This window comes from Vicugna pacos, chromosome 15 (assembly GCF_048564905.1).
Source record: "Vicugna pacos chromosome 15, VicPac4, whole genome shotgun sequence".
Lineage (NCBI taxonomy): Eukaryota > Metazoa > Chordata > Mammalia > Artiodactyla > Camelidae > Vicugna > Vicugna pacos.
Window position 1 is genome coordinate 47671107 of NC_133001.1, and position 25475 is coordinate 47696581.

Consider the following 25475-nt stretch of genomic DNA (forward strand, 5'->3'; position numbering starts at 1 on the left):
TGAGGTATCATTTTTCTTTACATCTCAGATTAGTGAAACTGAAGAAAATAAAATCCATTATTGGTGAGAGGACAAACAAGTGGGCATTCTATATACCATTGGTGGGAATGGTAGTGCAGAGAGATTTTTCAAAGAGCAGTGTACAGCATCAACATTTTAAAGAAGGAAATCCTTTGACTCAACACTTTCACTTGTAGAAATGTAATTTGTTATAGGTATACTCACACAAATGAAGATAAATATACAAAGATTTTAAAAACTGAGGTTAATAGTGAAAACTGGAAATGACCAAAATGGCATTTAATAGGGTAAAGACAAAATAAAGGGTGATACACCCTCATGGGACTGCTCTTCCCTATTGCAATTATGAACTGCATTTCAGTGCGTGGCACAGAAAGATGCCCACAGTTTTCGATGCTGGAATACGAGGTGGGCAGAGGAGAGAGAGAGGAAGGAGCAAACTCTTAGCTGCCCACATCAAAGGTCAAGCTATGCTGATGGACGTGTGTCTGTCCAGCTGTCACTGTGTCTGTCACTGTCCTTCCACCCACGGTCTGTATCTCAGGCTTTTTCTCTCCTCGGGGATCTCTCTCACTTCTTTCTGCTCTGCCTAAAAACAGATTCACATTTTTACATCATAGAATAATAAATCTGCCTTGGAGAGATTCATTATCAAGTATCACTATAAACGAATTCCCATGTAGCCCTCAAAACAGAATTGACAGATCAAGACAACAGAATAGGGAGTCCAGAAGCGAATCATAATGTTTGTAACTATTTATAATGTGACAATTCCAAAGGAGGAAACGATGAAGGATTCAATAGAATTTAGTAATGAATGATACTGGATACCCGACTATATTTAAAGAAAAACATTGACCCTATCTCATGACATAAACCAAAATTAATTCTTAGTGAATCAAGGAATTGATTGGAGAAAATATATTTGGAGGAAATCTGAATATATAGTCTAGGGTAAGGAACACTTTTCTTACACTTTACTCTACAGTAAAATTTCACTGTAAAAATCACCAAGAGAAATGGCCATAGTTGGAGCTACACAAAAGTCTTAAAACCTGCATGTAAAAAAATTCCAAAAACAGAATTGAACCTTAACCACCTGACCCAACTCAACATGGGGGGGACATTGGTATTATGTGTCCCCTGATGTGACCACCAGTGTAGCACTCCTGCCAGATTATAACATGCATTGAGCCATGAAAAATAATTAGACAAATTCCAACCCAGGAATGTCTTAACCATTGGTGTGGGCCCCTCAGATATGTCAATCTCATGGGAGATGGAAAAGCCTGGGAACTGTTAGAAGAAAGAGGCTAAAGGGACATGACAGGTAAATACAGTGCAAAGCCCTCCATCTGATTCTTGATGGGGGGATGGGGGAGGGGGAAACAGTTGTAAATAAAAAGACATGACTGGGTCAACTGGGCCAACTGGAATATGATTGTATGTTAGGTAACAGGAAACTGTCACAGAAAACCCCACTTAGAGTGGTTTAAGCACTCACACAAGAAGTCCCAAGAAAGAGTCTAGGGCTGGTATGGTAGTTCATGTGCCATCAGGTCCCCAGCCTCTTCCGTCCTCTGAGTGGGCCCCAATTTCATATTTGGGCCTCATTGTCACAAGATGGCTGCTGCCTCTCCAGCACTGTAGCTCCTTTCCAGGCAGAAGACAGGAAAGGTACAAAGAGCTTTCTCCTAGCAAGGTAAACCCTCTGCAAGGGCTTCTGTGTACATGACCAGAATAATGTCACATGGCATCTTCTGACTACAAGGGAGGCTGGGAGCACGAGTGCTTTACCTGTCCCACTTCTATGGCAGTAAAAGGCAAAGAGGAAGGGGCCGTGACTGGCTTTGGGGTAGCTCATCTACAGGTCTGCCATACATTTCCTCTTATTTCAGTCACATTTTATCTCATTTAACTCACAGCAGTGCCTGTGAATTAAAGGTTTCCATTGTGCCCATTTCACCAATGAGAAAACCAAGGCTTGAAGAGACAGCACCCACTTTTTCATGACCTGAGTGTGGCACCACCTCCTCCTGGAAGAATCCCCTGTATGCCCCAACCCTGGGCTGAGTTGGTTATATGCCCTTCCCCGTGTACCCTGGGCCGGCACTCATGTGTCTGTCTCTACTTCTTTCCCTGTGTGGTGCGTGAGCCCCCCAGAGCCTGGCGAGGTCACAGGCCCAGAGCTGTGCCCAGGAGCATTTGCTGAGTGACAAATGAGGTGGTGCCCAGCCCCCCTAGAGCATCCCTTTAGAGGACAGGGACAAATCAGCAGGTCCCCGGAAGACCCACCCCACCAGAAACAAGGCAATTTTGGTACATGCTGTGGCCAGGGCTCAGATCAGACTCTCTGCGGACATTGGTGTCTCTAACTGACTGCACTGCCCCTGAGGTCCAGCGACTTTCCTGGGGCGCCGGGTGACTGAGGCCTGGAGCGTTCCTCCCAGGGCAGCGGGAAGAGGGACGGTAAGCTCCTCTGCAATGTGGTTTGCGTTACGGCGGCTTCAGCCATGGAAGGGGCTCCTTGAGTCAGGCAGGAAGCAGAAAATATCAGATTTAGATTCCACATTCCATGCATGGTATACAATTATCCGCTGGAGCCACACAGGGGCACGTGGGACCCACAGAGGCAGAAAACGGGATTGCTCTTGAGGACGGGGTCACTCCTGCATGGGGAACCAGCAGTATTCTTGGCAGGCGCCAGGTGCGCTAAGTCCCCTGCAGTGCACCCTCAGGGACCCCGGAGCCAGGGGTGAGGCTCATGTGCCTGCAAGACCTGGGTCACATGCCTGTTGCCAGCTCCAGCAGTGACTCCGAGCCCCAACCTGTACTTGCCTGGCAGCTAAGTGCTTCTCTACACCCTCCTGGGCTGTCTTGTCCACAGGCGCTCGCCAGCGGCTCAGCCTTCCTCTCAGCTTCAACAGCTTCATAACCCACGCCTCAGGGTCTCTGGCCCTGGCCTGCCTTCTGAGGTCCAGGGCTATAGTCACCTTGACGTCCCCAGGCCCTCAGACACCACTCATCATCCCACCCAAAATGTGTCCTTCCTCCTGGTGTCCTGTCCCAGTGAATGGACCACCGTGCAGCCGTTCACAGGAGCCCAACAACAGCAGCATCTCAACTCCTCCCACCCACATTCACCTGATTCCCGTCTTGGCCAGTTCCACCTCCTAAGCTTCTCTCTCGCCAGGCCCTTTTCTCCCACTGAGCGGCCCTCACCCTGTTTCGTGCCACATTGTCCCAGGCTGGATTGTTCTGCAGTTCTGCTCACCTTCAGCCTCCAGCATCATACACTCCAAACCCATGTGTGCAGCAGAGCTGGTCGGGCCACTCCTACATTCACAGCCCTGTGCTGGCCTCCAGTTGGCCTCAGGGTCAGCATGAATCCCTCGACGAGGTGCACATGGCTCTCCGTGCCCTGGCTCCTGCCCGTCCTCCACTCCCCCAACCCCGTTCCCTTAATTCTGTTTCTTCTTGTCTCCAGAACGTCATAGATGATACACCTTCGACTCTGTCCTATTCCTTATTTCTTCAGGTTTACCTTGGGCTTTGGCTCCTTTAGAATGCCTTCTCTGACCCCCAACCCACCCCAAGAACAAGGGCAAAGACGCTCATTGAGGGCAGCCACCGTGCCTTATTCACTGTATTCTTAGTGCCCAGCACATCGTGTTTGGTCCCTCAGCATCTGTGCAGTGGCCACTGCCTGACCTGCCGGCCCCTCTCAGGCGCTGCACTGCGCTCTGCTCCTTGGCTACCAATCCCTACTCCTCCTTGCTGTGTTCAGAGTTAAGCCTGGTCCCTCTCCCCATTGGGATAGTCTTGACCCTGTTGCAGTAGTCGTGAATAAAGTCTCCTTACCGGTTTAACAGGCATCAGAACATTTCTTTAGCAAGGGAGAAGAAAGACACACAGAGTTCTCAGAAACTTTTGTTGGGAAAGCCCTGTTGGCCTCTTTACAGAAAGCCACTGGAAGGCCTCCGGGGTCAGGCTGCTGTTTCTTTGGCTCACTCCCCACAGAGGGCTCAAATTTATCTTGCTTGCAGGGTTCTGTTACCTCGTTCAACCTTCCTAGCATCTCTCTCAGCATCCCTGGGGCCGAGAGTAGCGCTGGGTTACTTCCGCAACACTCTCCCCAACGAAGGAGAACCAAATAATATACCGTCTGATTCGGGACACTCTGGGCACTCCTAAGAGTGAAAGCGGGTGCTGTCACTAGAAACGCCGGGACAACAGGCCCGAAGCGGGACTTGCACCCCTCCCGCCCGGCCGGATGGCTCTGGACATTGGGTCACGGGGATCACGGCGTTGTGCTCAGCTCGGCCGGGGCCTCCAGCAGCGGCGAGCCCGCGCAGGGCCTCAGCTTATGGTCGGTTACCGGCCAGAGTTCCAGAAAGGCGTGGAAATGCCCGGCCACCTCCGGCCGAGCGCGGTGGCCACTAGGCGGCGGGCCAGGGCCGGAGCCGGGGCGGGCGGGCGGGCGGGCGGGGCGCGGGGCGGGGACATGGCGACGCCGGCGCCTGCGAGTCCCGTGACCGCGCGCCCCGCCCGGAGCCTCGCCGTCATGCAGTCCCCGGCGGTGCTTGTCACCTCCAGGTGAGCCAGACCCCGCGTCTCGCGCGACGTGGAGACCGGGTGCGCCGGAGCCGTAGCCGATGCTCCCGGGGCGGACGAGCCGGCGGAGGTGGCCGGTGCCCGGGACCCCGCCCGCCGCCCAGCGCGCTGGCCGTTGACCTGGGTTCGGCGCCTCCAGAGCCCCGCGGGAGAGCCCCGCGGCAGCGAGTGCCCCCCGTTTTACAGATGGGGAAACTGAGGTCCCCAGAGACTAACGAACTCTCCCAAGACCCAGTGGGAGGCCTGAGCTGGCTGGCACCGCGCAGGCGGCCAAAGCAGGGGGCTCTCCTTTCCCCTATCCTGCCGACCTGCCCTCATTTCTTTTTGGCTCGAAAATCTGCTTATGCATCTTTTCAGCGCTCACCGTGTGCCGGGCCCGGTGAGCGGCATGGGGACGGGGTGAATCAGGCTAGGCTCGGCCCTGCGGGGGAGACGGGGACAAACGCAGACCCGCTGGGGACAGATACTTGAGGGGGTGGTGGGTTCAGGTTGTCGTGGGAACATAGGGCAGGGTGTAACCTAGGCTTCTGGAACGGTGGGGGTGGGGGGAGGGGAACGAGGCCATGTCCTGCTGGAAGACTGAAGGTTAACCAGGTGAAGGGGCGGGGAGAGGTGGCAGCTGCTCAGACAGGTAGCTCAGGAAAAGTGCAGTTACAGCAAAGGCCTCTGGAGGGTCCCTGGAGGCAGAATGAGCCCACCCTGATCCAGGCCTGGAGGACCCAGTGCAAGATGGATCCTGGAAATGCTGGGATGGATATGGATTAATCCTTTCCCCTTTCTCGTATCTGTCAGTGACTCACTACAAGTATTTTCATCTATCCACCTGTCTTCCCCCTACACAAAATCTTGGGCTAGGATGCTAGTCTCTTACAGAAATAAATGCCATTTTCCAGTTGTAATCTGAACTTCCGCAGGGCTTCAGGTCTAGAAAAGTATGATTCTGTAAGTAAACCCTGATGTCAGAACGTGCTTGGTCTCCTCTGTGTGGTTGCTGGTTGTGTCCTCGTGGGCAGAAGGGGTTTCCCTGATGCCCCATGAATCACCTCCTCTCGCCGAGCTTCAGTTTACTTTTCTGCAAAAAAGGGTTTGCGGTTGGCAGTTGTAAGCAGGTTCAGTAGCAGACCAGTTGGTGCTGGGTGCTCGGGAAGGGGCTGGGTGGCTTCCCTCACTGCCCCACCTGGACAAGACTTCTTAAGATGCAGGTGCTGGTGGTAAAGGCTGGTGAGTGGTTCTAGGATACAGAGTGAACAGCCCAAAATCCCTCTTATAGAGCTTTTGTGGGGCAGATGGACAACAGGTAAATATATGGTGTGTCAGGGATGATAAGTGATACGGAGGAAAATAAAATGGTAGGGAAATAGAGTGATGGGAGTTGTGAATGCTGTTTTATATGGTTTGGTCCAGGAGTGTCTTTCTGATAGATTGTGGCAGTTGGGTAGATCCCTGACAAATGAAAGAGAAATCCTGAGAAAGAGTGTACCGGGTAGAGGGGGCAGCAAAAGCCAATGTCCTGGGGCAGAAGGGTGCTTGGGCACCAGCAAGGAGGCCAGTGTGGCTGTGATGGTGTAAGCCGGGGAAAGTGTTAGGTGCTGTGGTGCAGAGCTGGGGGCTTGAGGCTAGAGGACAGTGAGGACAGGGCTCCCAGGCTGAGGTGAGGCTCTGAGTGCCATGGGACCTGCCTTGGATTTCACAGAGGTCCTTTGGCTGCTGTGTTGAGCAGAATGTGGATGAGCAGGGCACAGCATAGAGATCATTCAGGAGACTCTGGCAGTGATCCACGTGAGAGGTGATGGTGGCAGAGGGGGTGAGAAATGTTTGGGTTCTGGCTATATTTTGAAGACTGAGCTTTCAAGGTTTGCTGATGATGAGATGTGGTATATGAGAACAAGAAATAGGGGTTAAGACTAACTGTGAGACTTCTGTCCCAAGTTCCTGGAAGAGTGAGGTTGTAGTGGACCGAGCCGGGAGACTGGATGGAACAGGTTTGGGGATAGGTGCGAATCTCCATTTGTCAGCACATGTTCATTTTAAGAAGCTTTTTGACAGCCAAGTGTGATGTTGGAAAGGCAGCTGGGAGAACGAGTGTGGCCTTGAGGGCAGAGTCCAGACTAGAGATAGGAATTGGGAGACAGTTAGCCCATAAATGGAATTTAAAACCTTGGACCTGGATAAGACCACCTGGGGAAGAGTGGAGCAAGAGAAGAGGTTTAAGGAGAATGCTCTGGGCAGAATTGGGGGACATCCGGGGAAGCTGAGCAGAGTGACTGGGGGTGCATAGGACCAAGAGGGAGTGGGAGTCCCAGAAGCCAATGAGGACAGAGCTTCAAGGAGCAGAGAGTGACGGTCAGGTGCGGCTGGAGAAAGAGGAGAGAGCGAACTGACCTTTGCATTTAACAACATGGGGCTCGCTGGCGACCTGGGCACGAGCAGTTTCAGTTGCAAAGTGAGGACAAAGTTAGGTTGGAAAGTGTTCAAGATCAAACAGGAGAGGAACTCGAGGTGGCGAATATAGGCTGTTCTCTTGAGGAGTTTTGCTGGAAAGAGGAGCAGAAATGCAGCTGTAGCTCAAGGGGAAGTTTGGGCCAAAGGACAGCTTTGGTTGTAAGAGAAGCGAGAAGGATCCCATAAAGAGGGGAGACTGATGGCGCCGAAAAGAGGGGAGACTTGCGGAAGCGACATATTTGAGTAGGTGAGGAGTTGGCCTCAGGTATAAGCCAGCCAGTAGTAGGTCCCCAGTGGTGGGGAGGCAGATGCAGGCCAGTTGTGGATGTCACAGGATGTGCTCGGAAGGTCCCCCCACCATTCTCCTTTTCTTAGTAAGTGGGAAGCAGGGGGGTGGGGGAGAACGGGCACTAGGGGTTTGCTGACCCAGGCAACTTGGATTCTGTGTCTTTCTACTCAGTGAGTGGTCCCAGGAGCAGTATCATCATCCCTGGGGGCTGGTTAGAAAGGCAGACTCGCGGGCCCTGCCCCGGACCTGCGGGATCAGATCTGCATATTGACAAGATCCCCAGGTGACTCAGGTGCACTTACAGTTTGAGAAGCTCAGTCTGGGGTATAGGTGGGCACACGACACCCGGGGGCCACATCCTGCCCACCACTTACTTTTGTAAATAAGATCTACGTACTGTCTGTGGCTGCTTTCACTCTACGCTGGCTGAGTTGAGTAGATGTAATGGAGACCTTTTGGCCTTCAAAGCCTGAAATATTTCATCTGGCCCTTTGCAGAAAAGGTTTCCTTGGGGGCCTCGGGGAGCAGGAGAGAGAGTGAATTAGGCTCCAGTGCATCAGCGTCACCTGGAGGACGTGTTAAAGTGAAGAATGATGCAGCGGCCTGGATTGGTTCACAGGTGATGCTGATGTGGCAGGGACCACACTGACAACCCCAGGTCCAGCCCGAGAGGAGGGGTTGCTAGACCTAGTGCTGCAGGCTGTGGCCCTGAATCTCTGGTGGGACCAGTCAGCATGTCTGAGTTCATCCTAGTCACCGGCAGCTGCCAGGCACAAAGGAGGCAGAGAACTGCAGAGTTGAGGGCAGAGGGCAGGGGAGCTGAGGCCTGCGGCGGGGGGCCTCTCAGCTGGGGAGGCGTGACAGGACAGGGAGGGACAGTGGAAAGGTGGTGGGCGGGGTCATGGATGCAGGTCCTGGAGAACTGCTAGGGGTGGGTTCTGAGAGCACTGGTCAGTGGTGGCTGGGGGGCAGCCTAGAGTGAACCCTGGCTCCACCTCTGACCTGAGCCCAAGGACAGGTAACTCCCTTTTTGTGTCTGTTTCTCTGACTTTAAGTGGGTCTAAGCAGTAGTGTCCCTTTGTAGGGCCGTGGGAGGCGGGAGGGCCTTAGATAGGTGGGGTCCTTCAGACAGGGCCTGCGGGGGTGCCGGCTGCTCCCACGCCCACCTGTCACCCTCAATCCAGCTCTGCTCTGCTGCACAGAACACCTGGAACGTAACATCGTGTGTGGCACCAGGAGCAGCAGGGTCTGTGTGGAAGGCCAAGGACACTCATTTGGTTACTGGCAAAAGGAAAAGAGGGCTGACTTGTTTGGTGTATCCCATCCTGCACTTGTGCATGGGGCTCATTGACCACCTGCCCGAAAGCAGGGTCGCCCGGGCTTTTCTGAGTGCTTCGAGCTCAGTCTAGCAGCCTTACACCTTGTGAACATGCTCATGTGTGTAGAGGTTTGTATGGTTAGTAAATGTGTGTACACACCTCATATGTGGGTATGTGGTGGGTTGTCCTCCCAGTTGGTGACAAACAGCATCATGTCGGTGACAATGTCTCATGCTACCGTGGGAAGGGGAGGAATCTGCATGGCAGGAGTGCTGGGGGGGGCAGGGTGTCACTTGGTGGATTGGGATATAGTCCCAGAGGGGGATAGGGCCTGGCTCCAGGCACGGTTTTAGCCCCGGAAGCCCCTCACCCCTCAGGGCCTTCCTTTTCTTGTCTTCTGAAAGTCCTGCCCAGTGCATAGCCGGTTTCAACCCTGATAACAATGTGCTCGGTATGTCCTGTCATAGGTGTTTGTGTGCATGGTCTCCATTATACCCTTATGTAGAATAGGAATATATTTAACCTTTTTCTCACCTCAGAGGAAACATTTTATAACTTCTCAGCTCTTCGTACAATTCAGTATGTTTGTGTAGCATTAAAAATTCTCCAAGAGCTGTAACGTTTTGCCGAGTATCCTCTCAAAGCCTCGTACAGGTACAGCAGGCCTTATCAGTGCCTTGCAGAGGCCCCAGAACAAAGGATAGCCCAGCATCCAGTGCTTTTTCCATCTTCCCCCAGCTGAGCAGGTTCTGTGGTGGCTCTGCTGCCCTCTGGTGAGCTGAAAAAATGCATCTCTCCAGATTCCTGGTGCGGTTTCAATCCTGCATCATGTGCACAGAGCCAGTCACTTCCCTTGGTTTGAATAGAGCCCTGGGGATGTCATCCGCACAAATCCCGCAGGAACTGTTGCACTGGGTTTATCCCAGATACCTAATTGTGATCTTCCATAAGCTCCATGTTCTCTGCTATCACCTGTTTTCCTGCTGGGAATAGCCCTCTGTTCCTGAGCAACCCAAAAGCGGGGCCCAGGTCAGGGCCTGCAGAGCCGGGCTGAGTGAGGGTTGGCATGTGGTGGGGCAGGTGGCCTGGAGCTGTGCGCACTGAGGACAGCCAGCAGAGCAGCCTCTCACCCGGGCCCTCCAGGCCACCCTGAGGCCCTGCCTGCGTTTCACTTGAGAAGTCTGCTGACTTGAGCCTGAGCTTCCTTTGCCTTCTCTCCCTTTGGCAGGCGAGTTCAGAATGTCCACACAGGCCTCGACCTGACGGTGCCCCAGCACCAGGAGGTGCGGGGCAAGATGATGTCAGGGCACGTGGAGTACCAGATCCTGGTGGTCACCCGGCTGGCTGCGTTCAAGTCGGCCAAGCACAGGCCCGAGGATGTCGTCCAGTTCTTGGTGAGCTGGGGGCTCTCCCAGGATGCTCCCGAGGGTGCCTAGCATCCAGGGGTCCAGGTGGTCAGACATACCTGCCACCAGGGTGCAAGTAGCACCAGAAAGTGCGCAATTTTCTAGCCAGCATTCGGCCTGAGTGTGCCTGCCAGTGCGTGTTGGCGGTAAGGACACAAATGAATCAGATGCTTACTGTCTGTGGGGAGACAGACCTGTAAAGAGACAGATACAGGTGGAGACAGGAGCCCAAGGCGGGGCGGGGGGGGGGGGGAACTGTGGGAGTACAGAGAAGGGGCACCCAACCCATCCTAGGGAAAGGGTTCTGGAAGATTTCTCAGAAAAGGCCAAGGCTGAAATGTTTTAAAGAGCAGGTGGAGATGTCAGCACTAGGGTGGATAAGACACTCCCTTTGTCTCTCTCCCCTTCAGTCTACAACCAGTAAAACATCCACAGCAGCTCCACACATCTGTACATCTAGAGGTGGGTGGACTGGAACATATAGAGGAGGTGGATCTGGGAGAAGAGGAGAGGCGGTGTATGCAGTCCTGGATCTGTAGCCCTGGTGGCCAAGCCCAGAATCAACATACAAAAATCTGCTGCATTTCTGTATGCTATCAATGAACTAGAAGAAAGAGAATTAAGAAAACAATCCCATTGACAGTCACAACAAAAATACCTAGGAATAAATTTCAAGGTCATGGCCTAAGCAAAGGCACAGAGGCTAAAAACAGGGTGTCGTGTGGGAAACTGTGAGCAGCTGAGTGTCGTCCTGGAGGAAGTAGGGGAGGAGGAGGGTGATGACAGGCAGAAGCCGGGTCACGGAGGGCAGGCGGGGCATCTGGCTGGTCTGGCAGGCCAGGAGGAGTCTTAAGCAGTGGAATGACCTGGTCCTATTTGCCTCCCACTGACCTGCCTGGTGGCGAGTGGAGTTGGATTGGAAGGAACAGGGCAGGAAATGGGGAGCCCAGTTTGGAGGCTAGTACCCAGGTGGCCTGGGTGAGGGCTGGGAGCAGGCCAGCAGTAGAGGGTATGGATGGGAAGGAGAGATCATGACTGACTGACTGTTTCCACTGACTGAAGAAAAGGACACTGACGGAGGGCCAGGTTGAAGGTAGACGTCTCGAGCATGAAGTGTTGGCCCGATGGAGACATGAGGCTGGAACTTGGGACGGGGTCAGGCCTAAGGGGCAGGTTTGGGAGGCATCAGCTTGGAGGTGATACTGAAAGTCTGGGAGCAGATGAAGTTGCCCAGAGAGTGGCTGTGGGTGTGGAGGGGAGGCTGAGGAGGAAACCTTGGGGACACCAGCACCTCAGACAGTCAAGGAGAAGGAGCTGAGACCAAGGGGTGAGAAGGGAGCTAAGGAAGGAGAGCGTTTCAGGAGGGGCAAGATCACAGACTCATCCATTCACTATCTACCTTTGGCTTCTTATAGAAGGATCCAGAGCTGTGCTCAGGAGAGGCAGGTTGCAGGATTGTGAGATAAAGGTAGAATGAGCAAGGGTCCTGCGGTCCAGATTTGACTCGTACTTGGAGATGTTTCTCAGCATTTTGAACCACCTGCGAGGGCAAAGAATGCATTTATTCCCAGTGGGATCTGGGGGTGCAACCGAAGCCTGAAATTTCTTCGCAGTTTCATGATTTAGCTTTAAAAAAACTAATGAGCGTTTTGCTTTCTACTCCTTAAAGGGAATAGAAGCCCTTGCTTTGGAACACTGATGAATGTGGGCCCAGGATGAGGTGGCACCCAAGACTTACAGCTTTGTGGCTCCCGGGGCTGCCAGTACCCTGAAGACCCACTGCTTCCAGAACCCTGGTCCTGCTGGGTCTGGTGGCCGGGTCTGCGTGGAGCAGTCAGGCCAGCAGAGGGCGCTCGGCCGCACCTGGTCGAGTCTCAGGTTCTCAGGACCATGAGGAGTTGGAGCCTGCATCACTTTTGTGAAAGGATGCTCTTACCTTTCCTTAAGGGCTGTTCTCAGGAAAGCTCCTGTGAAGACAACTGCAAGCCACAGTTCCCTGTCCCAGATGACTCCCCGTTGGGGGTTCCTGAAGTCCTCCGTCTGGAACCCTCATAGGCTGGGGGTTCTGGTGGTCATGCTGGTTAGCCGGGGCTGTGTGCTGTGCGATGGCATTGCCAGGTATCCCTCACCTGTATGGGTCCAGACCCACCACAGCCCATTGGCTACACCAGCATTTCAGTGGCGTGCTGTGGATGCGGGCCTGGCCTGGGAGCAGAAGACGGTATATCTGTGTCTTCCGTGTCGATGCTCCCATAGGGGAGTTGGGGAGACAGACTGAGCCTGCGGGGAGAACACACAGGAGTCCAGGCGAGGGAGGACGCTCGGCTGTTGGTGGTGTGTGGTGCACAGTGGGTGACTCTTTGAGAGCCCGTGCCGTGTCACACAGACCGCAGTGACGGCACTGACCTGCTGTGCTGTGGTCGCTCCCTCCACTCTAGACCTGGAGCCTGGAGGGCAGAGACCACGCTGGGTCTCCCCACACAGAGTAAATGCACAGCACGAGCTTGACGCACGAGTGGAGGAGCAGCTCACGCTCTCTCTCTCTTTACTCAGGAAACCATGTGTGCCTCTCATTCCAGGTCTCCAAAAAGTACAGCGAGATTGAGGAGTTCTACCAGAAACTCAGCAGCCGTTACCCAAAGGCCGGTCTTCCCCCGCTCCCCAGGAAGGTCCTGTTTGTTGGGGAGTCTGACATCCGGGAGAGGAGAGCCGTGTTTGACGAGATTCTGCGCTGTGTCTCGAGGGATGCCGAGTTGGCCGGCAGCCCAGAGCTGCTAGAGTTCTTAGGTACCAGGGCTCTGTCCCACGTCGCTGAGGTCCCTGCCACCCCAGAACTAGGCCTTGCTGCCCTGGCACAGGGGGAGAGGCTCTGCAGGCCCCCGCAGCCCAGAAGCCTCAGCCAGGCTGTTTGAGGCACGTACATGTGTGCCTTAAGCCTTGCTTAGGCCAGCGCAGTGGGCGGAAGGGGCCTGGGACCCGGCCTGCTAGGACTGACTGCTTGGGTGCTGGGCAGGCCTCTCCCAGGGGTCTTCTCCCTGATCTCACCCCATGTACCCCATCCTGGCCAGCCCCATCCAGAGCTCCCCCTACGCACGCACACACGCGCGCGCACACACCCTTCCGTCTCCCGCCAGCCAGGCCTGGGGACCTGCAAGGACCAGAGAAAGCTGTGCTCCCACAGCCAGGCTGCTTCCCTGGCCCCTGGGGACACGTCACTCAGCTTGTACCCACTCTGAGAGGGTTGTGGCTGTGGCTCCAGGCAGCCCTGCACCCAGTGATGGGGACCTCGATCCTTTGCCGTCTGCGTCCCACAGCCTCCCATCTTTCCACTAGTCTTATCTGTCCGATGGGACTAGCCCAGCTGGCAGGTGCTTGTGAGAATCATGTGAACTGACACATGTAAAGTGCCTGGAACAGGGCCTGCCGTGCAGAAGGTGCTGTAGAAGCGACAGCTGACGCTTTACCCCCACTCAGCACATCTGCTGAACTCAGCACACACCAGGCGTGTTCCCGTCTTACACAAGTGCCCCAGGGCAGGTGAAGGATGTGAGGGAGGGGGTCCCATCCCGAGGTGCTGGGCACTCACCCTTGACCTTCTCCCTTCTTTGGATCACTCTGTTTAACTCTTTTCCCAACTATTATGAGGCTCCTAGTTTCACAAGACAGATGGGAATTTTTCCAAAGGAAATTCACAGCAGATAAGCCAATTGAAAAAAAAAAATGGAGTGGGGAAATAAAAGCAAAACCAGTGTATGCACAGTGTATGAGCCTGGGCAAGACTGCAACACCAGTTTTATTCTGTCCTTGTCCACAGCCCCCACCGGGGTCTGCAGGCCAGGGTCTCTCCTGCCCCAGTTTGTTCCAAGGTCACAACCCTCCCCTCTTTGCCTCCCTCTGGGTCTGTGTCTGCTCCAGTAAGGGGGCTCCCCACCATCTGTATCTGGAAGAAACTCCCCATCTCCTGGCCCCTTCTGCTATGGGGAAGCAGAATAGGGTTGTCTGACTTTCTCAGCTTCTCTGTGCCTCAGTTTCCTTATCTGTAAAATGGAGGTACAAATAGGTTCTTGCATGTGGGGTTTTTGCAATATTTAAATGAATCCATACTTGTAAAATGTTAATTATATGATGCTTACACCATGAAATTGAAGGTTCACAAGGTTTTTGAATGGGATTGTAACTGCTGCACCCCAGGCTTTGCTCCCCCCGCCACACCCTGTGCACCCAGATCTACCATTCTGGTCTCAGAATCTGCAGGAAGCCCCCAGCCTCAGGTGCTGGCACAAGAGCTTGCATGCGGGGAGGTGCCCCTTTGTCCCCTGGTGGTGAATGTCAGTGCCTTCTCTGTCTCCCTCCACAGGCACCAGATCCCCTGGGGCTGCAGATCTCAGCAGCAGAGATTTCTCTGTCCTGGACACAGACAGCCAAGCAGGAGATGACGGGGATGCTTTTGACTTCTTCCAGCAGCAGGACCAGGTGGAGGGTGAGGGCCCACCCGTTCTGGGCCAGAGGGGCGAGGATGCAGGGAAGTCCTCAGAGGAGGAGGAGGAGGCACTGGACCCTCTGGGCATCATGCGGTACGTACCCCCTTCTGGGCTGGACTCCCATCTGGCCCACTCCAGGCTCTCTGGGGACAGCTTCTTCCTCTTCCTGGGAGTCTGAGAAAACCCGTCTCCCCAGGTCACCACCCCAAGGGCCCTGGTGTGCTCAGGGAACTGGCTCTCTGCTCACCCTTGACATCGCCTGGGTCTTTGGGGCTGGGCCCGGTTATGTCCTGCCCCCTCCCTCGTCACAGTGGTCCCCCCTCACCTCTGCACTGAGGCCTGGTAAGGCTGTCCCCCCACCCCCAGCAGTTCAGCAGCCCAGGCTACCTGATCCTGACCCAGGGGGCCTGGTTCTCCATCCAGCTCATCACTGAAAGCCTGTGACCTGCGGCGCATGACCGGAGCTCCCTGGGCTGAGTTCTGCTGTCCTTGGAGCAGGAACATTTACCTTGGCCCTGCCTCCCCAAGCTCGTTGTAAGGCTCTATGGATCACATGGACCGTAAGGTGCTGACTGTGATGCAGGGAGGTAGAGTGAGCCCCGGGGTAGACTGTGTTCCCTTTACAGGCGCACGCTTGCACACACGTGCACACACGCACCCTGCAGAAGAGACAAGCTGGCTGCGGTCTTGATGGTCCCTTGGTGTCCTGATTCTGTCACTGTGTACTTTCCCCTTTCCTGTCCCTCTGACTGATTTTAGCCAATTAGTGAGCTGCTCCTGAGCCCCGACTGTGTGACCACCCTGAGCTGGGGGAGGGGACTGCAGGCTAGATGAGACTAAAGGCCCCTCTGATGGACACAGGCTGAGGTGTGGGCGGAGCCTCCCAACCAGGAGACAAAGGGGAGCAGACAGACTCAGCTGCCCTGGGGCCCTTCTTGGCCTAAATGAGCAGGAAGCAAGGTGGGAACTATTGATTCTGACCACCTCCTATGTGCCAGGCATTGTGCTTTGCACTTTGTCTACCATGTCTCATGGACACCCTACCCTGCAAACAGCTGTTACTATGCCATTTGACAGATTAAAGAAACTGAAGTCTTCTGAGGCCAATCCCTTGCCCGACGTCGGGCAGCTGGTAAATAAAGGTTCTGGGTATCAAACCAAGCCCAGGATCCTCTCTGGGACTGTGGAGCCAGACTGCCTGGGCTTGAATCCTAGCAATCTACCCCGTTTCTTCAGTTTTCTGCAGCAAAACCAGGATAATGACAGCACCTATCTTTCGGGGCTGTTGTGAAGACTGAGTTAACACAGATGTCCTGGCCCCGTCTTTCTGCCCCACCACCTCCGCTGAGTCAGACGGCAGACCCAGGATGGCATTCTCTCTGCCTGTCTCACAGATTCCGTTCCAGAAAGAAATTAGAGCCAATGAGAAGTCCGGCGGGGGCAAGTTCAACTTAAACAACATGAAAAATACAATCCAGAGAGCATTGCCCACCCTCTGCAGGTCTTCCTCTCCTGGTGGGATGTTGGGGGTGGCACATGGGGACCTGTGGCTGCAGGGTTGCCTTGAGGCCAGCCTAGAGGGGACGAGGAGTCCAACTCAGGAAAGATCTGGGAGCTCAGGGAGACGGAGGAGCAGAGCCAGAGGTCCTGCAGCTACTTGGCTCCCAGGAGTCAGGCACCCGCACCCCCCAGCCCTCTGTGCCGACCTCATCCTGGGAGGGACAGCAGGTCTGTGGGAGCGACAGTGAGGTTATGTCGGGAGAAGTTGGTAATAGCCACTCCTTATCAGCCTTGTATAACCCGAGGGCCTTGTTGGGCTATATTTGTTTGAACTCACCCTCTCTGTTGTTTGGAGTAACCACACGTTTCTTGGTGCCAGACTGAGATGGGCTTCTGTGGTTTGCGCCAGCCTTTGGCTGAAGGACATGCTTAGCAAAGCAGCTCCTTTTTTGGGTAGGAAAATGCTCTTTGGGGTTGACAGGGGCCACCTTTAATTTCCTGCCCACTCCAGGAGCAGATTGACAGGGGTGTGCAGACTGAGGAGCCCTGTGCTCAGCACCATCCCCAGCTCTGCGCTCATGTCTCCTTCCTGAATCCAAGGATTGCTGAGCACTGAAGGGGTCCCAGAGGCTCTTGACCTTCTGCCAGTCTGTTAATGACCGATCTGATGATAGTCAGTGCTGTCACTTCCATCAGGAATAATAACATTTTTTGAGAACTTATTAAATGCCAGGAACTGATTAGCATTTACACGAATAGACATTTTCTACTCCGCCCTTTTTTTTTTTTAAGGTCACTGCTTTCAGGATCCACCGTGGGTCTGGTTTGGGAACTGGTGCTCTAGAAAGCCGGTACTGGCACCAGGCCCAGTCTGTATGAGGAAGCTGACATTTGGAGTGAAGTGTCTTATCCAGATACATCCAGACACAGGTAGTGGAGTCAGGACTTGATGCCACCTCCCTGCCCAGTCCCTTGACTCCAGTCTTCCAGGGAGAGCCCTACGGTTATCCGCCTTTCACAGATGGGCAAATTGAGGAGAGTGTTGAACGGAGACTTAGCCAGAGCCTTGTGTGTAGTGAAGCCCTACCTTGAAGTCAGAGTTTCCTCTTGGCCTCTGGACACCCAGGTGGGCCAGTTGACTTCTTTGTACAGTGCTGCCCTTGGTTAAGGACCGTTCTGTTCTTTGCAGGATCCTTACACTTTGCCTGAGTATTTCTCCATCCTGTGCCTCAGTTCCTCTGCGGATGAGGCATCCCTGTTTTCCCAGCTTCGCGCCACGCCACCCCCATGCGCCCATCTGGGCCTGGCTCTGGCCTTCTTGCAGCAGCCACGTTTCTAGGCGACAGGCGTCAGCCCTTCCTGCTGTGGCCACGGTGGGGCACTGTTGCTCCACTGTGGGGCTGCTGGAAGGTGGACGCACAAAGCCTGACTCTTCTTTGTCTGTTAAACCTGGTTCTGATTAGGGAGAGATATGACTACACCACTAGAAAGTGCCTTTTTAACCGAATAGACCTCATCGCCGCCCATCCCAACACTGCTGCTCTCCTATTTTGGGGATTTTTGTGTATCCCTGTCCTGGTCCAATCCCCATAACTGCAGACAGAGTGCACACGTCTTTTTTTCACTCTGCTTTTTCACTTAATGTCCTCATGATCACTTTCCCTGTGGAACATAGTTTTCATATTTAACTTTTCTATTTTAGAGACTTCACAGTTCTGAGAAAGACAAAGTTCTCCCATAATAGTTCTGCCTTCTTCTGGGAAATACTCTGCTGGAAGCATTTTTAATTGTAATGCAAATAATTTACAATTAATAATAGAAAAATTGAAACCACAGTTGAAAGTCCTTTCGTTGTGAAGGCATCCTCTTTGTATATTCCTGATATATTACTAAAATGGAATCATGTTATGCACGCCATTCCTTAAGTTGCTTTTTTTTCTAGCTTACATACTGAGTCTTTCCAGATCAATAAATAGACTTCTGTCTTCTTCTGCTAGTCCGTCAGACTGATGCGCTGTAAATGGTACTGCCAGGCCCCTGCTTGGGGACACTGTGGTGTCTTCCATTGGTTTTTGCTATTCCAGGCAATGAAGAACTTGCTCATGTGTGGAGTGTTTATTCTATTGGGCTTCTCCCCAGATGCCTACCCCAGAGCAAGGTCCCCAGAGCTCCTGCTGGGGTCTTAGTTGTGCCACTCCAGTGAAGGGGTCTTTTGGGACTTTATTGCCCTATGTTGGTAAGTTTTTTTCTTTTCCAACACTACCCACCCACACGGCCTACTGCCGCACCCACCTCTTGCCCCAGTTCCCAGGGAGCCCCCTCTCGGCCTCAGTTCCCTGAGGACCCTCAGCTTCCCGAGGGACAGGATTGGCCCTGTTGGGACAGGAGTGGGGACTGGATCTCTGCCCCCTCGGCCTCAGCCCACCTCTCAGGTGGCCTTGGGCTCCTTTGCAGAGGGTCAGGGATCCTGAGTGTGGTTTAAAGCTGCTGAGAAAGCTAGGATGTGTGGTCACCCCAGAGCAGGGTTAGAGACAGAACCTTTCCAGGTTCAAATCCCAACTCTGCCACTTAGCAACTGGGTTATGGAACTTATCAGAGCCTCAGTTTTCCTCTTTGTAATTTAAAGTCCAAGCCTAGTGGTTGTAAGTATAAAATGAGGTGAAGTACAGGAAATTTCTTTTGTGTGATGTTATTACTCTTTCAGATTTACTTTGCTGTAAAGAAGCCCTGGGGTATTTAAATAGTTGAAATGGCAAGGTGGCTTTTCCATTCCCTATTGTTGTTATGCAAATATCAGCATAACAGGCCACCTATACATCTGTCAAGCTTGCAGCAAGCCAGCTCTCTCCCAAGGTGGGAGGGTTGCCTCCTGCAGTCTGTGTCACTGGAGGACAAGGCTTGCTTGGCTGTCTTTGATGGGATTAAATGGTAACTTGACTCCTTGGGGGATCGAGTCTTAGGAGGTCATACCTGCCATTCCCCTGTCTCAGGCTGCCCGGGAGCCTTGTGGCAGCGCCCAAGTCAGTGCATTCTTGGAATGACAGAGCCTTTAAACTGTAAGCAACTAGAGGTCAAATCCAGTGTCTTTATGGCTACAGTTGAGGAACCTTCCCAAGATCACACAGTAGGGCACCATCCAGCAGGATTCCTTACTCCCGTTGAGCAGATAAGGAAACACTCCAAGAGTGAAACGACTGGCCCGGGGTCATACACAGGTTCTTCCGCATCCCCCTACAGTGCTCCTCCCTCGGGAGCAGTCAGAACCTCCCCTGGCCCTTCAGGATATGGTCCTGACTTCCCCTCAGACCCTCCTCCTCTAGCCATGCCTGCTGGTCCAGCTGTTGGACACCTGAATATGCTGAGCTCCTCCCATCTCAGAGTTTTTGAAGGGCTATTCTCTGCCTGAAGCACAGCTTTCCCGACCCTGCTCATCCTTCTATCCAGTGCTTCCCTGAATCCCCTGTCCTGGCAAGGCAGGCCCAGGCCCATGGGATGAATGCCTCTCCTCCGTGATTTTGCTTGACTCTTGTAATCGGGTCACTGTAGAAGTCCGTTGCCTGGTACTGTTGCTGCAAATAACATTGTCCTGGAATGAACTTCACAAGTTCGTTTATTGGCACTCAGAATTTTCCCTAATTGAGAAAACAAACAAACAAACTGAAATTAAGGTTTGAAAAATGAAAAGTCCTTTATTTTAAAGCAGGAAAGTTGTATGCTTGGAAAGGAGGTTGATTTCTGTATTTGGTTTAGCATCACCCTGGCTTTGAAGGTAACAGTCGTGTTGTCTGTGAGTCTTGGCATTGAGAGGATCCACCGTTTTCTGTTTAGTCTAGGAGATGCCTCTGCAGCTCAAGTGCGCTTGGGTCCAGGGCTGTGGGGGGCAGGTATATATGGGAGCATTGACACAAGCCCCCTGGGTGGCCGCAGGGGAGGATGCTCTTGTGTTAATCACTGTCACTGAGCCCCGTGGAGCAGGGCCGCTTCTTGGCCTGTCAGAGCTGTCAGCTGTGGCATCTGCTGCCTCTCACCCAAATGCGCTCCACGCCTGCCTGCAGAATGTGGCCTGGTCTGGACAGCTGCCTCCTGTCAGGCACACACAGCAGGAGAGCTGATGTGTGTCTAGGCACATACGTGTGTAGCGCAGGAGCACGCTTCCACAGGCCTGCACCCATCCAGGGAGCCCCTACCCACTTCACGCCACCTGTGCTGTGTGGGGATCTACACAAGGTCAGGAGCTGCAGCTTCGTCCATCCTAGACCTCTCTGTCTGATGCTCAGTTGCCCCATCCCTGGTGGCAGGAGTCTAACTGTACCAGCCTTCCCTTGGTAAAGGGAGAGGTGAGGCATTCTCTATAGCTTCGGTGCAGAGGGTGGGCTGGCAGGTGAGGACAGCACAGCTGGGTAGTGTGTCCTCAGGCAGGCACAGCAGAGATGGGTGGGGTGTCCTGCAGACGGGTGGGTGGACACGGGTGGAGAGGAGCTGAGAGGGGGATGGAGGGGCACCAGGGCCGTAGCCCCTGGGTCAGCCTGAGTCCCTGCTCACATGACCAGTGAGCAAGGGGAAGGAATGGGGCTCGGAGTCCATATCTCATCGCACATGTGAAGTGCCTATCCTGTCCTGAGTCGGAGCCTGGCACCATTCGAAACATGTCCCTTCTGCCCCTGAGTCACTTCAGTAGTCCACATTTGTCAGCACTTTGCCAGTTCTCCCAGTCTCCCCCAGTCCAGGCCCTGATCATTTCTCTGTGGACCAGGAGCAAACCTTCCACGGGGGACCAGGGACCAGGTTCCTGGTCGTGCCCGAGTCACGCCTCCCACATCCCCGCAGAGACTGAGGGTCTCTGCCCAAGTCAGTCTCCCGTTCTTGCACCCCTCCTGCCCCATGTCACTGTTTACCTCTATGTCACCTTCTCTAGGAAGCCGTCAGGCTGGGTTGGCTCCTTCCTCTGGGCTCCAGCTGTCATGTAATTACTGCCCTGTGTGGTAGTTACCAGTCTGTGTCTGGGACTCTGCTCGGCTGTGAGCTTCTGGAGATGGTGCCAGGTCTTCCTCATCTCTGCGCCCTCCTCACTCGCACAGGTTCTTGCCCAGGAGATGTGCTCACTGAGCGCCGAGTCAGACAAAGTGCTCAGGGTGAGAGGATGGGCTCCTTACAGGAGAGCCGAGGGGCTAGTGGAGGGATCTTTGGAGGAGGAGCGATGGAGTGGAGGGTCTCTGAGACGATGCTGGGAGCCCCCCTCTCTTCACCCCCTTTCCCCGCTCCCTGGGGAAGGAGGTAGAAATAAGTCTGGATTAGAGATATACTGTCACCCTGTCTGTCCGTCTGTTCGTTCATCTGTCTGTGCATCCCTCTGCCACCCCTCCATCCATCCGTCCTTTCATCTAATATTTATTGAGCATCTGCTCGGGACCAGGCACACCACTGAGCCCCCAGGGACTGAATTTGGGGCCAACCAGGACAGGACCCTCGGGCTTTCGGCCGTCAAAGCTCCGTGTTTCTCTTGTTATTGTCCCCCCTGGAGTCGGCTCAGGGGAGTCGGGGAGACTGGACGGCCCGGGGGGAGTGGGGTGGGGTTCAGATGGTGTCTGAGCAGCCCCGTGTGCTGTAGGATTGCTTCATTCCAAGTAAAGACAACAAAAGATTAAAAATGTCTCTGGGGAGAAAAACAAGACCATTCATCCAGTCTGAGGGGAAAACTCACATAGCAGGAAAGTCAGGCCTAATTTGTGCTCTCCGAACCAGAAGTAGGTGCGAGAAGGGGAATCATTGCAGTCTCTGTGTGGCTTCTCCAGAGATAATTAATCACGTCTGTTCATTCACTTCCTTTGTTCTTCGGACCTTCCCTTCTCTCTGTGCATCCTTTGATTTCTGGCCCATGGGAAGCCCCCAGCCCCTGCCCCTGGGGCCCCGTCTGCTGAGGAAGATGTGAATGTCTTTCCCCACCTGGGTTTCAGGCCTGCCAGTTTCCAAGCAGGGTGGACCTGTGGGCGGTGAGGCCCAGCCCTAGCCCCCCCACCAACCCTGGGGGCTACAGCTGGGGGCTCTCTGCCCTTCACTGCTGCAGTGCCTGCCAGACCCAGGAGCAGGGCCAAGCAAAGGGCGGCTGTGATGGGAAATTGAGGGACAGTGGTGGGGCAAAGCCCTCGGGCCCCAGGCTGGGCCAGTGGCCAGGAGAGTCCACAGAGATGCAAACAGCTCCCAGGGCTGCCGTGGAAATCTGGACGCAGCGGGTCCGGACGCAGCGGGTCTCGACCAGGGCCGTCTCCAGCTGGCCTGTCCTGAGGGCCAGGGCCTCTGTGGTACCCACTTCCCAGGGGCTGTTAGGGCTGCCCGGGGTCTGCCTGGTCTGTGAAACAAAAGGAAAACATCCCAGGAGAGCAGGACACCTGACTCCTTAAGGTGCATGAGGAGGCACAGATGTAGTTTCCGGAGGAGCCCAGGCCCCTTTCAGCTCGCCGAGCACCACAGGCAGGGCCTGGAGGTGGCACCGTGACAGAGGCGTGGCCCCGGTAATCTGCGGCTTGAGCCTGTCTGTCTGGCTTGTACCTGGGATGGAGGGAGAGCAGGGACTGGGGTGCTGCCGTCGAGTCTCTGGCCCTGCCTGCTGTGTGGCCTTGAGCAGACACCCAGCTTCTCTGAACCACTGTTTCCTCGGTCTGCCAACAGAGCTCTTTCCCCAGGGGCCTTGGCCCCGAGCATGGAGGTGCGTTGGTCCTGCTGCCTTCCAGCAGGTGCGTCCCCACGTTTCATAGCTTCTCCCCATCTCCTCTGGGAGCCCGAAATTCTACCAGACATCTAAATCCAGACCGTGGAAATGACTGCCTCTGGGCACCCTGCCCTGCAACACCCAGGGCCGCCCTGCAACAGTTTTCACCTGCTGTCAGTCTGTGCCATTTTTACCGCAGTATCAGCACAGTTTAACCACATAGTAATTGCCAGCTTGAGCTCAGACGGTGACCTTAGTCCAGTGGAACGGTCCCCCGGGCAGACAGTTGCTGGGAAATCCCACTTCCAGTTAAAAGCTTGTTTTTGTTGTTTGCAGGAATGTTAAAATGGCTAATTTAGGCATCAACACAGGGATTGGATCACCTTGTTAAAATGAAACCAAGTTAATTTATTTACTGGCAATATAACTTCCAGTGACGTGTCCCTGAAGGTTTACACCATGTAACCCCTACGTGGGTCAGGAAATAAAGCCCCCTCCTGGCGTCCCGCAGCAGCGTCTGGTCCAAAGCAAGACCTCGGCCAGCCAGTAAATGAGATGTAAAGGGACCCGAGGGGTGCAGAGCTGACTGGGACTCTGAGTGGTCAGAGGGGTTCCCTGAAGGAGACGGGGTTTGCTCAGTGGGACTGAAGTGTTTTCTGGAATGATGGAGGTTATTCTGCACAAGGAGAGGGGGATGTGTGGGGAGGGAACAAGGGAATGTTGACCAGGGCTGCCATCTGTTCTGCCCCGGGTCCAGGCCCTGAGCTCTGCAGGCTCACATGCATCCACCCCGTCACTGAGCGGCTGTAGGGTGACTCTCTGAGCCTGGCCCCAGGGAGCACTGAGGTCGGGTGGCCCCCGCTGCCCCGGAAGGAGGGCACGTTCTCTGACCTGCAGCCACACAGGCAGGTCCGAGTCCTGCCGGCCCTTCGGGGCTGGGAACGGTCTGTAGTCGGTTGTGTCATCTAGATGCCTGGCAGCTCTTCCCACACGTCCTAACAGCGCCATTCCCCAGGCTCTCAGGAGCAGTGTCTCACTGCCTCCGTTGTTGAGGCCTTGGAAAGTTCCTCCCTGACACCAGCTCAAGCCTGTCCAATGCCTCTGTGAGTCTGGCCAGGCCACCCAGGCCAGCCGGCAGGGCTCTTGTGCGAAGCCCTAACCTCGGGTTCTGTCTGTGATTCTCCAGCTCCAAGAAACCCAAGAAACGGCCTGAAGTGGCCATGACGCCCAAACCCCCACCCCGGCTCACCATCTTTGATGAGGAGGTGGACCCCGATGAGGGGCTGTTCGGCCCAGTCAGGAAGCCTTGTCCCCAGGGCTCCGCAGAGGACTGTAAGTAGATCCCCAGGGTGTTCCCTTCACTCTCGGGGTCTTGTGGGTGGCCCGACCAACCTCTGTGAGCGGCTTTGGACCCACCACATGCGAGCAGGTTGGAAGTCTTCCCTTCTCTTATTTTGACACGATACAGACTCAGTCAATGGAGATTTTCTGCTGGAGAAATCTAGTCTGGCACCTTGTGTCCCCACAGCCTGGAACATTCCAGGGCTGTATGTTTAATCACTCCTTGGAAGCAGAGGGCGTTTTTTTTTTGTTGCTTTGGAAAGTGTGGGTTGTGACTGATGTAAAAGTACCTTCGTTACACCTGCGGCCAGATGGCCCCAGGTGGAGAGTGGACGCCAGCCTGCCCGCAGCACCCTGGGACTCCGCGTGACTTGGATTCTAATGAGAGGTTGTGTGTCCCTGGCAGAGACCTCACAGGAGGGTTCTGTGCGGAGTTGGAACAGGAAAGCTGAGCAGCCTTGGGACTTCCACACTCGTCCCTGGGTCTGACCTTTCCTCCCTCTCCCAGGTCCCGTCCAGGGGAGGGAACTGATGTCATCCATGAATTTAGCTGGCACTTGGTGAGCACCCACTGAGGGCCAAGCTCTGTGCAGGGCCTGAGAACACATGGCTGGTAAGACACAGTCCCAGCCCCAGGCCTCCCACCAGAGACAGGACATCTCCTGACATTTACAGGGTAGCCTGGGCCTCAGGTCTGAGCAAAACATCAGTGCCTGTGGGGACACAGGGGAGACTTCCCAGGTTAGGGTCAGCTTGAGGAGCTGTGCTTGAGCTGGATCCTGGAAGGTCGTCCGAGTTTGCCAGGCCTACTGAAAAAGCATATTCTGGGTGAAGAGGCTGCAGTCACCTTTCACAAAGGGCAGCGTTGAGCAGTTGAGATGGGGAGAGCGTGGGGAGCAGACTCCGGCTCCTCGAAGGGAGGGGCTGCAGTCCAAGCAGTGTCTGCTCAGCACTGCATCCCAGAGGCGGCAGCCCTGGGCTGGTGGTTGGCACTCAGTGAGCACTTGTTGGAAGACTGGGGTGCAGCCCTGGGGGCCAAGCTAAGAGATTCAGCTGCCTGGGGTCGTGGGGACAGTGAGCTGAAGAGGCTGTTTCTTCCTAAAGGCAGTGGGGAGGCTGCGAGGATCTAAAACCAGAGTGATGCCATCAGCTGTCTCTGGCCCAGCATGGATGGCGGGGGCAGGCAGACAGTGTGCCGGGCCCCAGGGAGCTCTTTCCCATCACCCCCACTCGGCCCCTGTCCTGCGGCTCTCGTGCCCTGCCTTGCGGACAGAAGAGACCAGCTGACTCCCTCTTCCCTGGCTGTGTCAGGAGGTTGGGCCAGACTGTCTCCACCTGCACACCCCAGGCAGCTGA

At 54.6% G+C, this 25475-nt stretch overlaps 1 protein-coding gene and 1 long non-coding RNA gene across 4 annotated transcripts in view; one reads left to right on the top strand and one right to left on the bottom strand.

Moving 5' to 3' along the window:
• On the bottom strand, window positions 1–5111 carry LOC140685766 (uncharacterized). Of its 3 annotated transcripts, XR_012059179.1 has the most exons (4): window positions 5000–5111; window positions 3883–4113; window positions 2402–2547; window positions 1–610 (listed from the first exon to the last, which is right to left on the bottom strand). It is a non-coding gene; the product is annotated as an uncharacterized lncRNA (long non-coding RNA). The 3 variants fall into 3 exon arrangements; XR_012059177.1 differs by lacking the exon at window positions 3883–4113; XR_012059178.1 differs by lacking the exon at window positions 5000–5111 and having other exon boundaries at window positions 3883–4361.
• HS1BP3 (HCLS1 binding protein 3) overlaps window positions 4508–25475 on the top strand; it is a 26722-nt gene continuing 5754 nt past the window's right edge. The window contains exons 1-5 of the mRNA XM_072938153.1: window positions 4508–4617; window positions 9914–10079; window positions 12671–12878; window positions 14449–14665; window positions 23965–24110. Of these exons, the coding sequence (XP_072794254.1) occupies window positions 4526–4617; window positions 9914–10079; window positions 12671–12878; window positions 14449–14665; window positions 23965–24110 (829 nt within the window). The 5' untranslated portion in view covers window positions 4508–4525. The remainder of the gene's footprint in view (window positions 4618–9913; window positions 10080–12670; window positions 12879–14448; window positions 14666–23964; window positions 24111–25475) is intronic.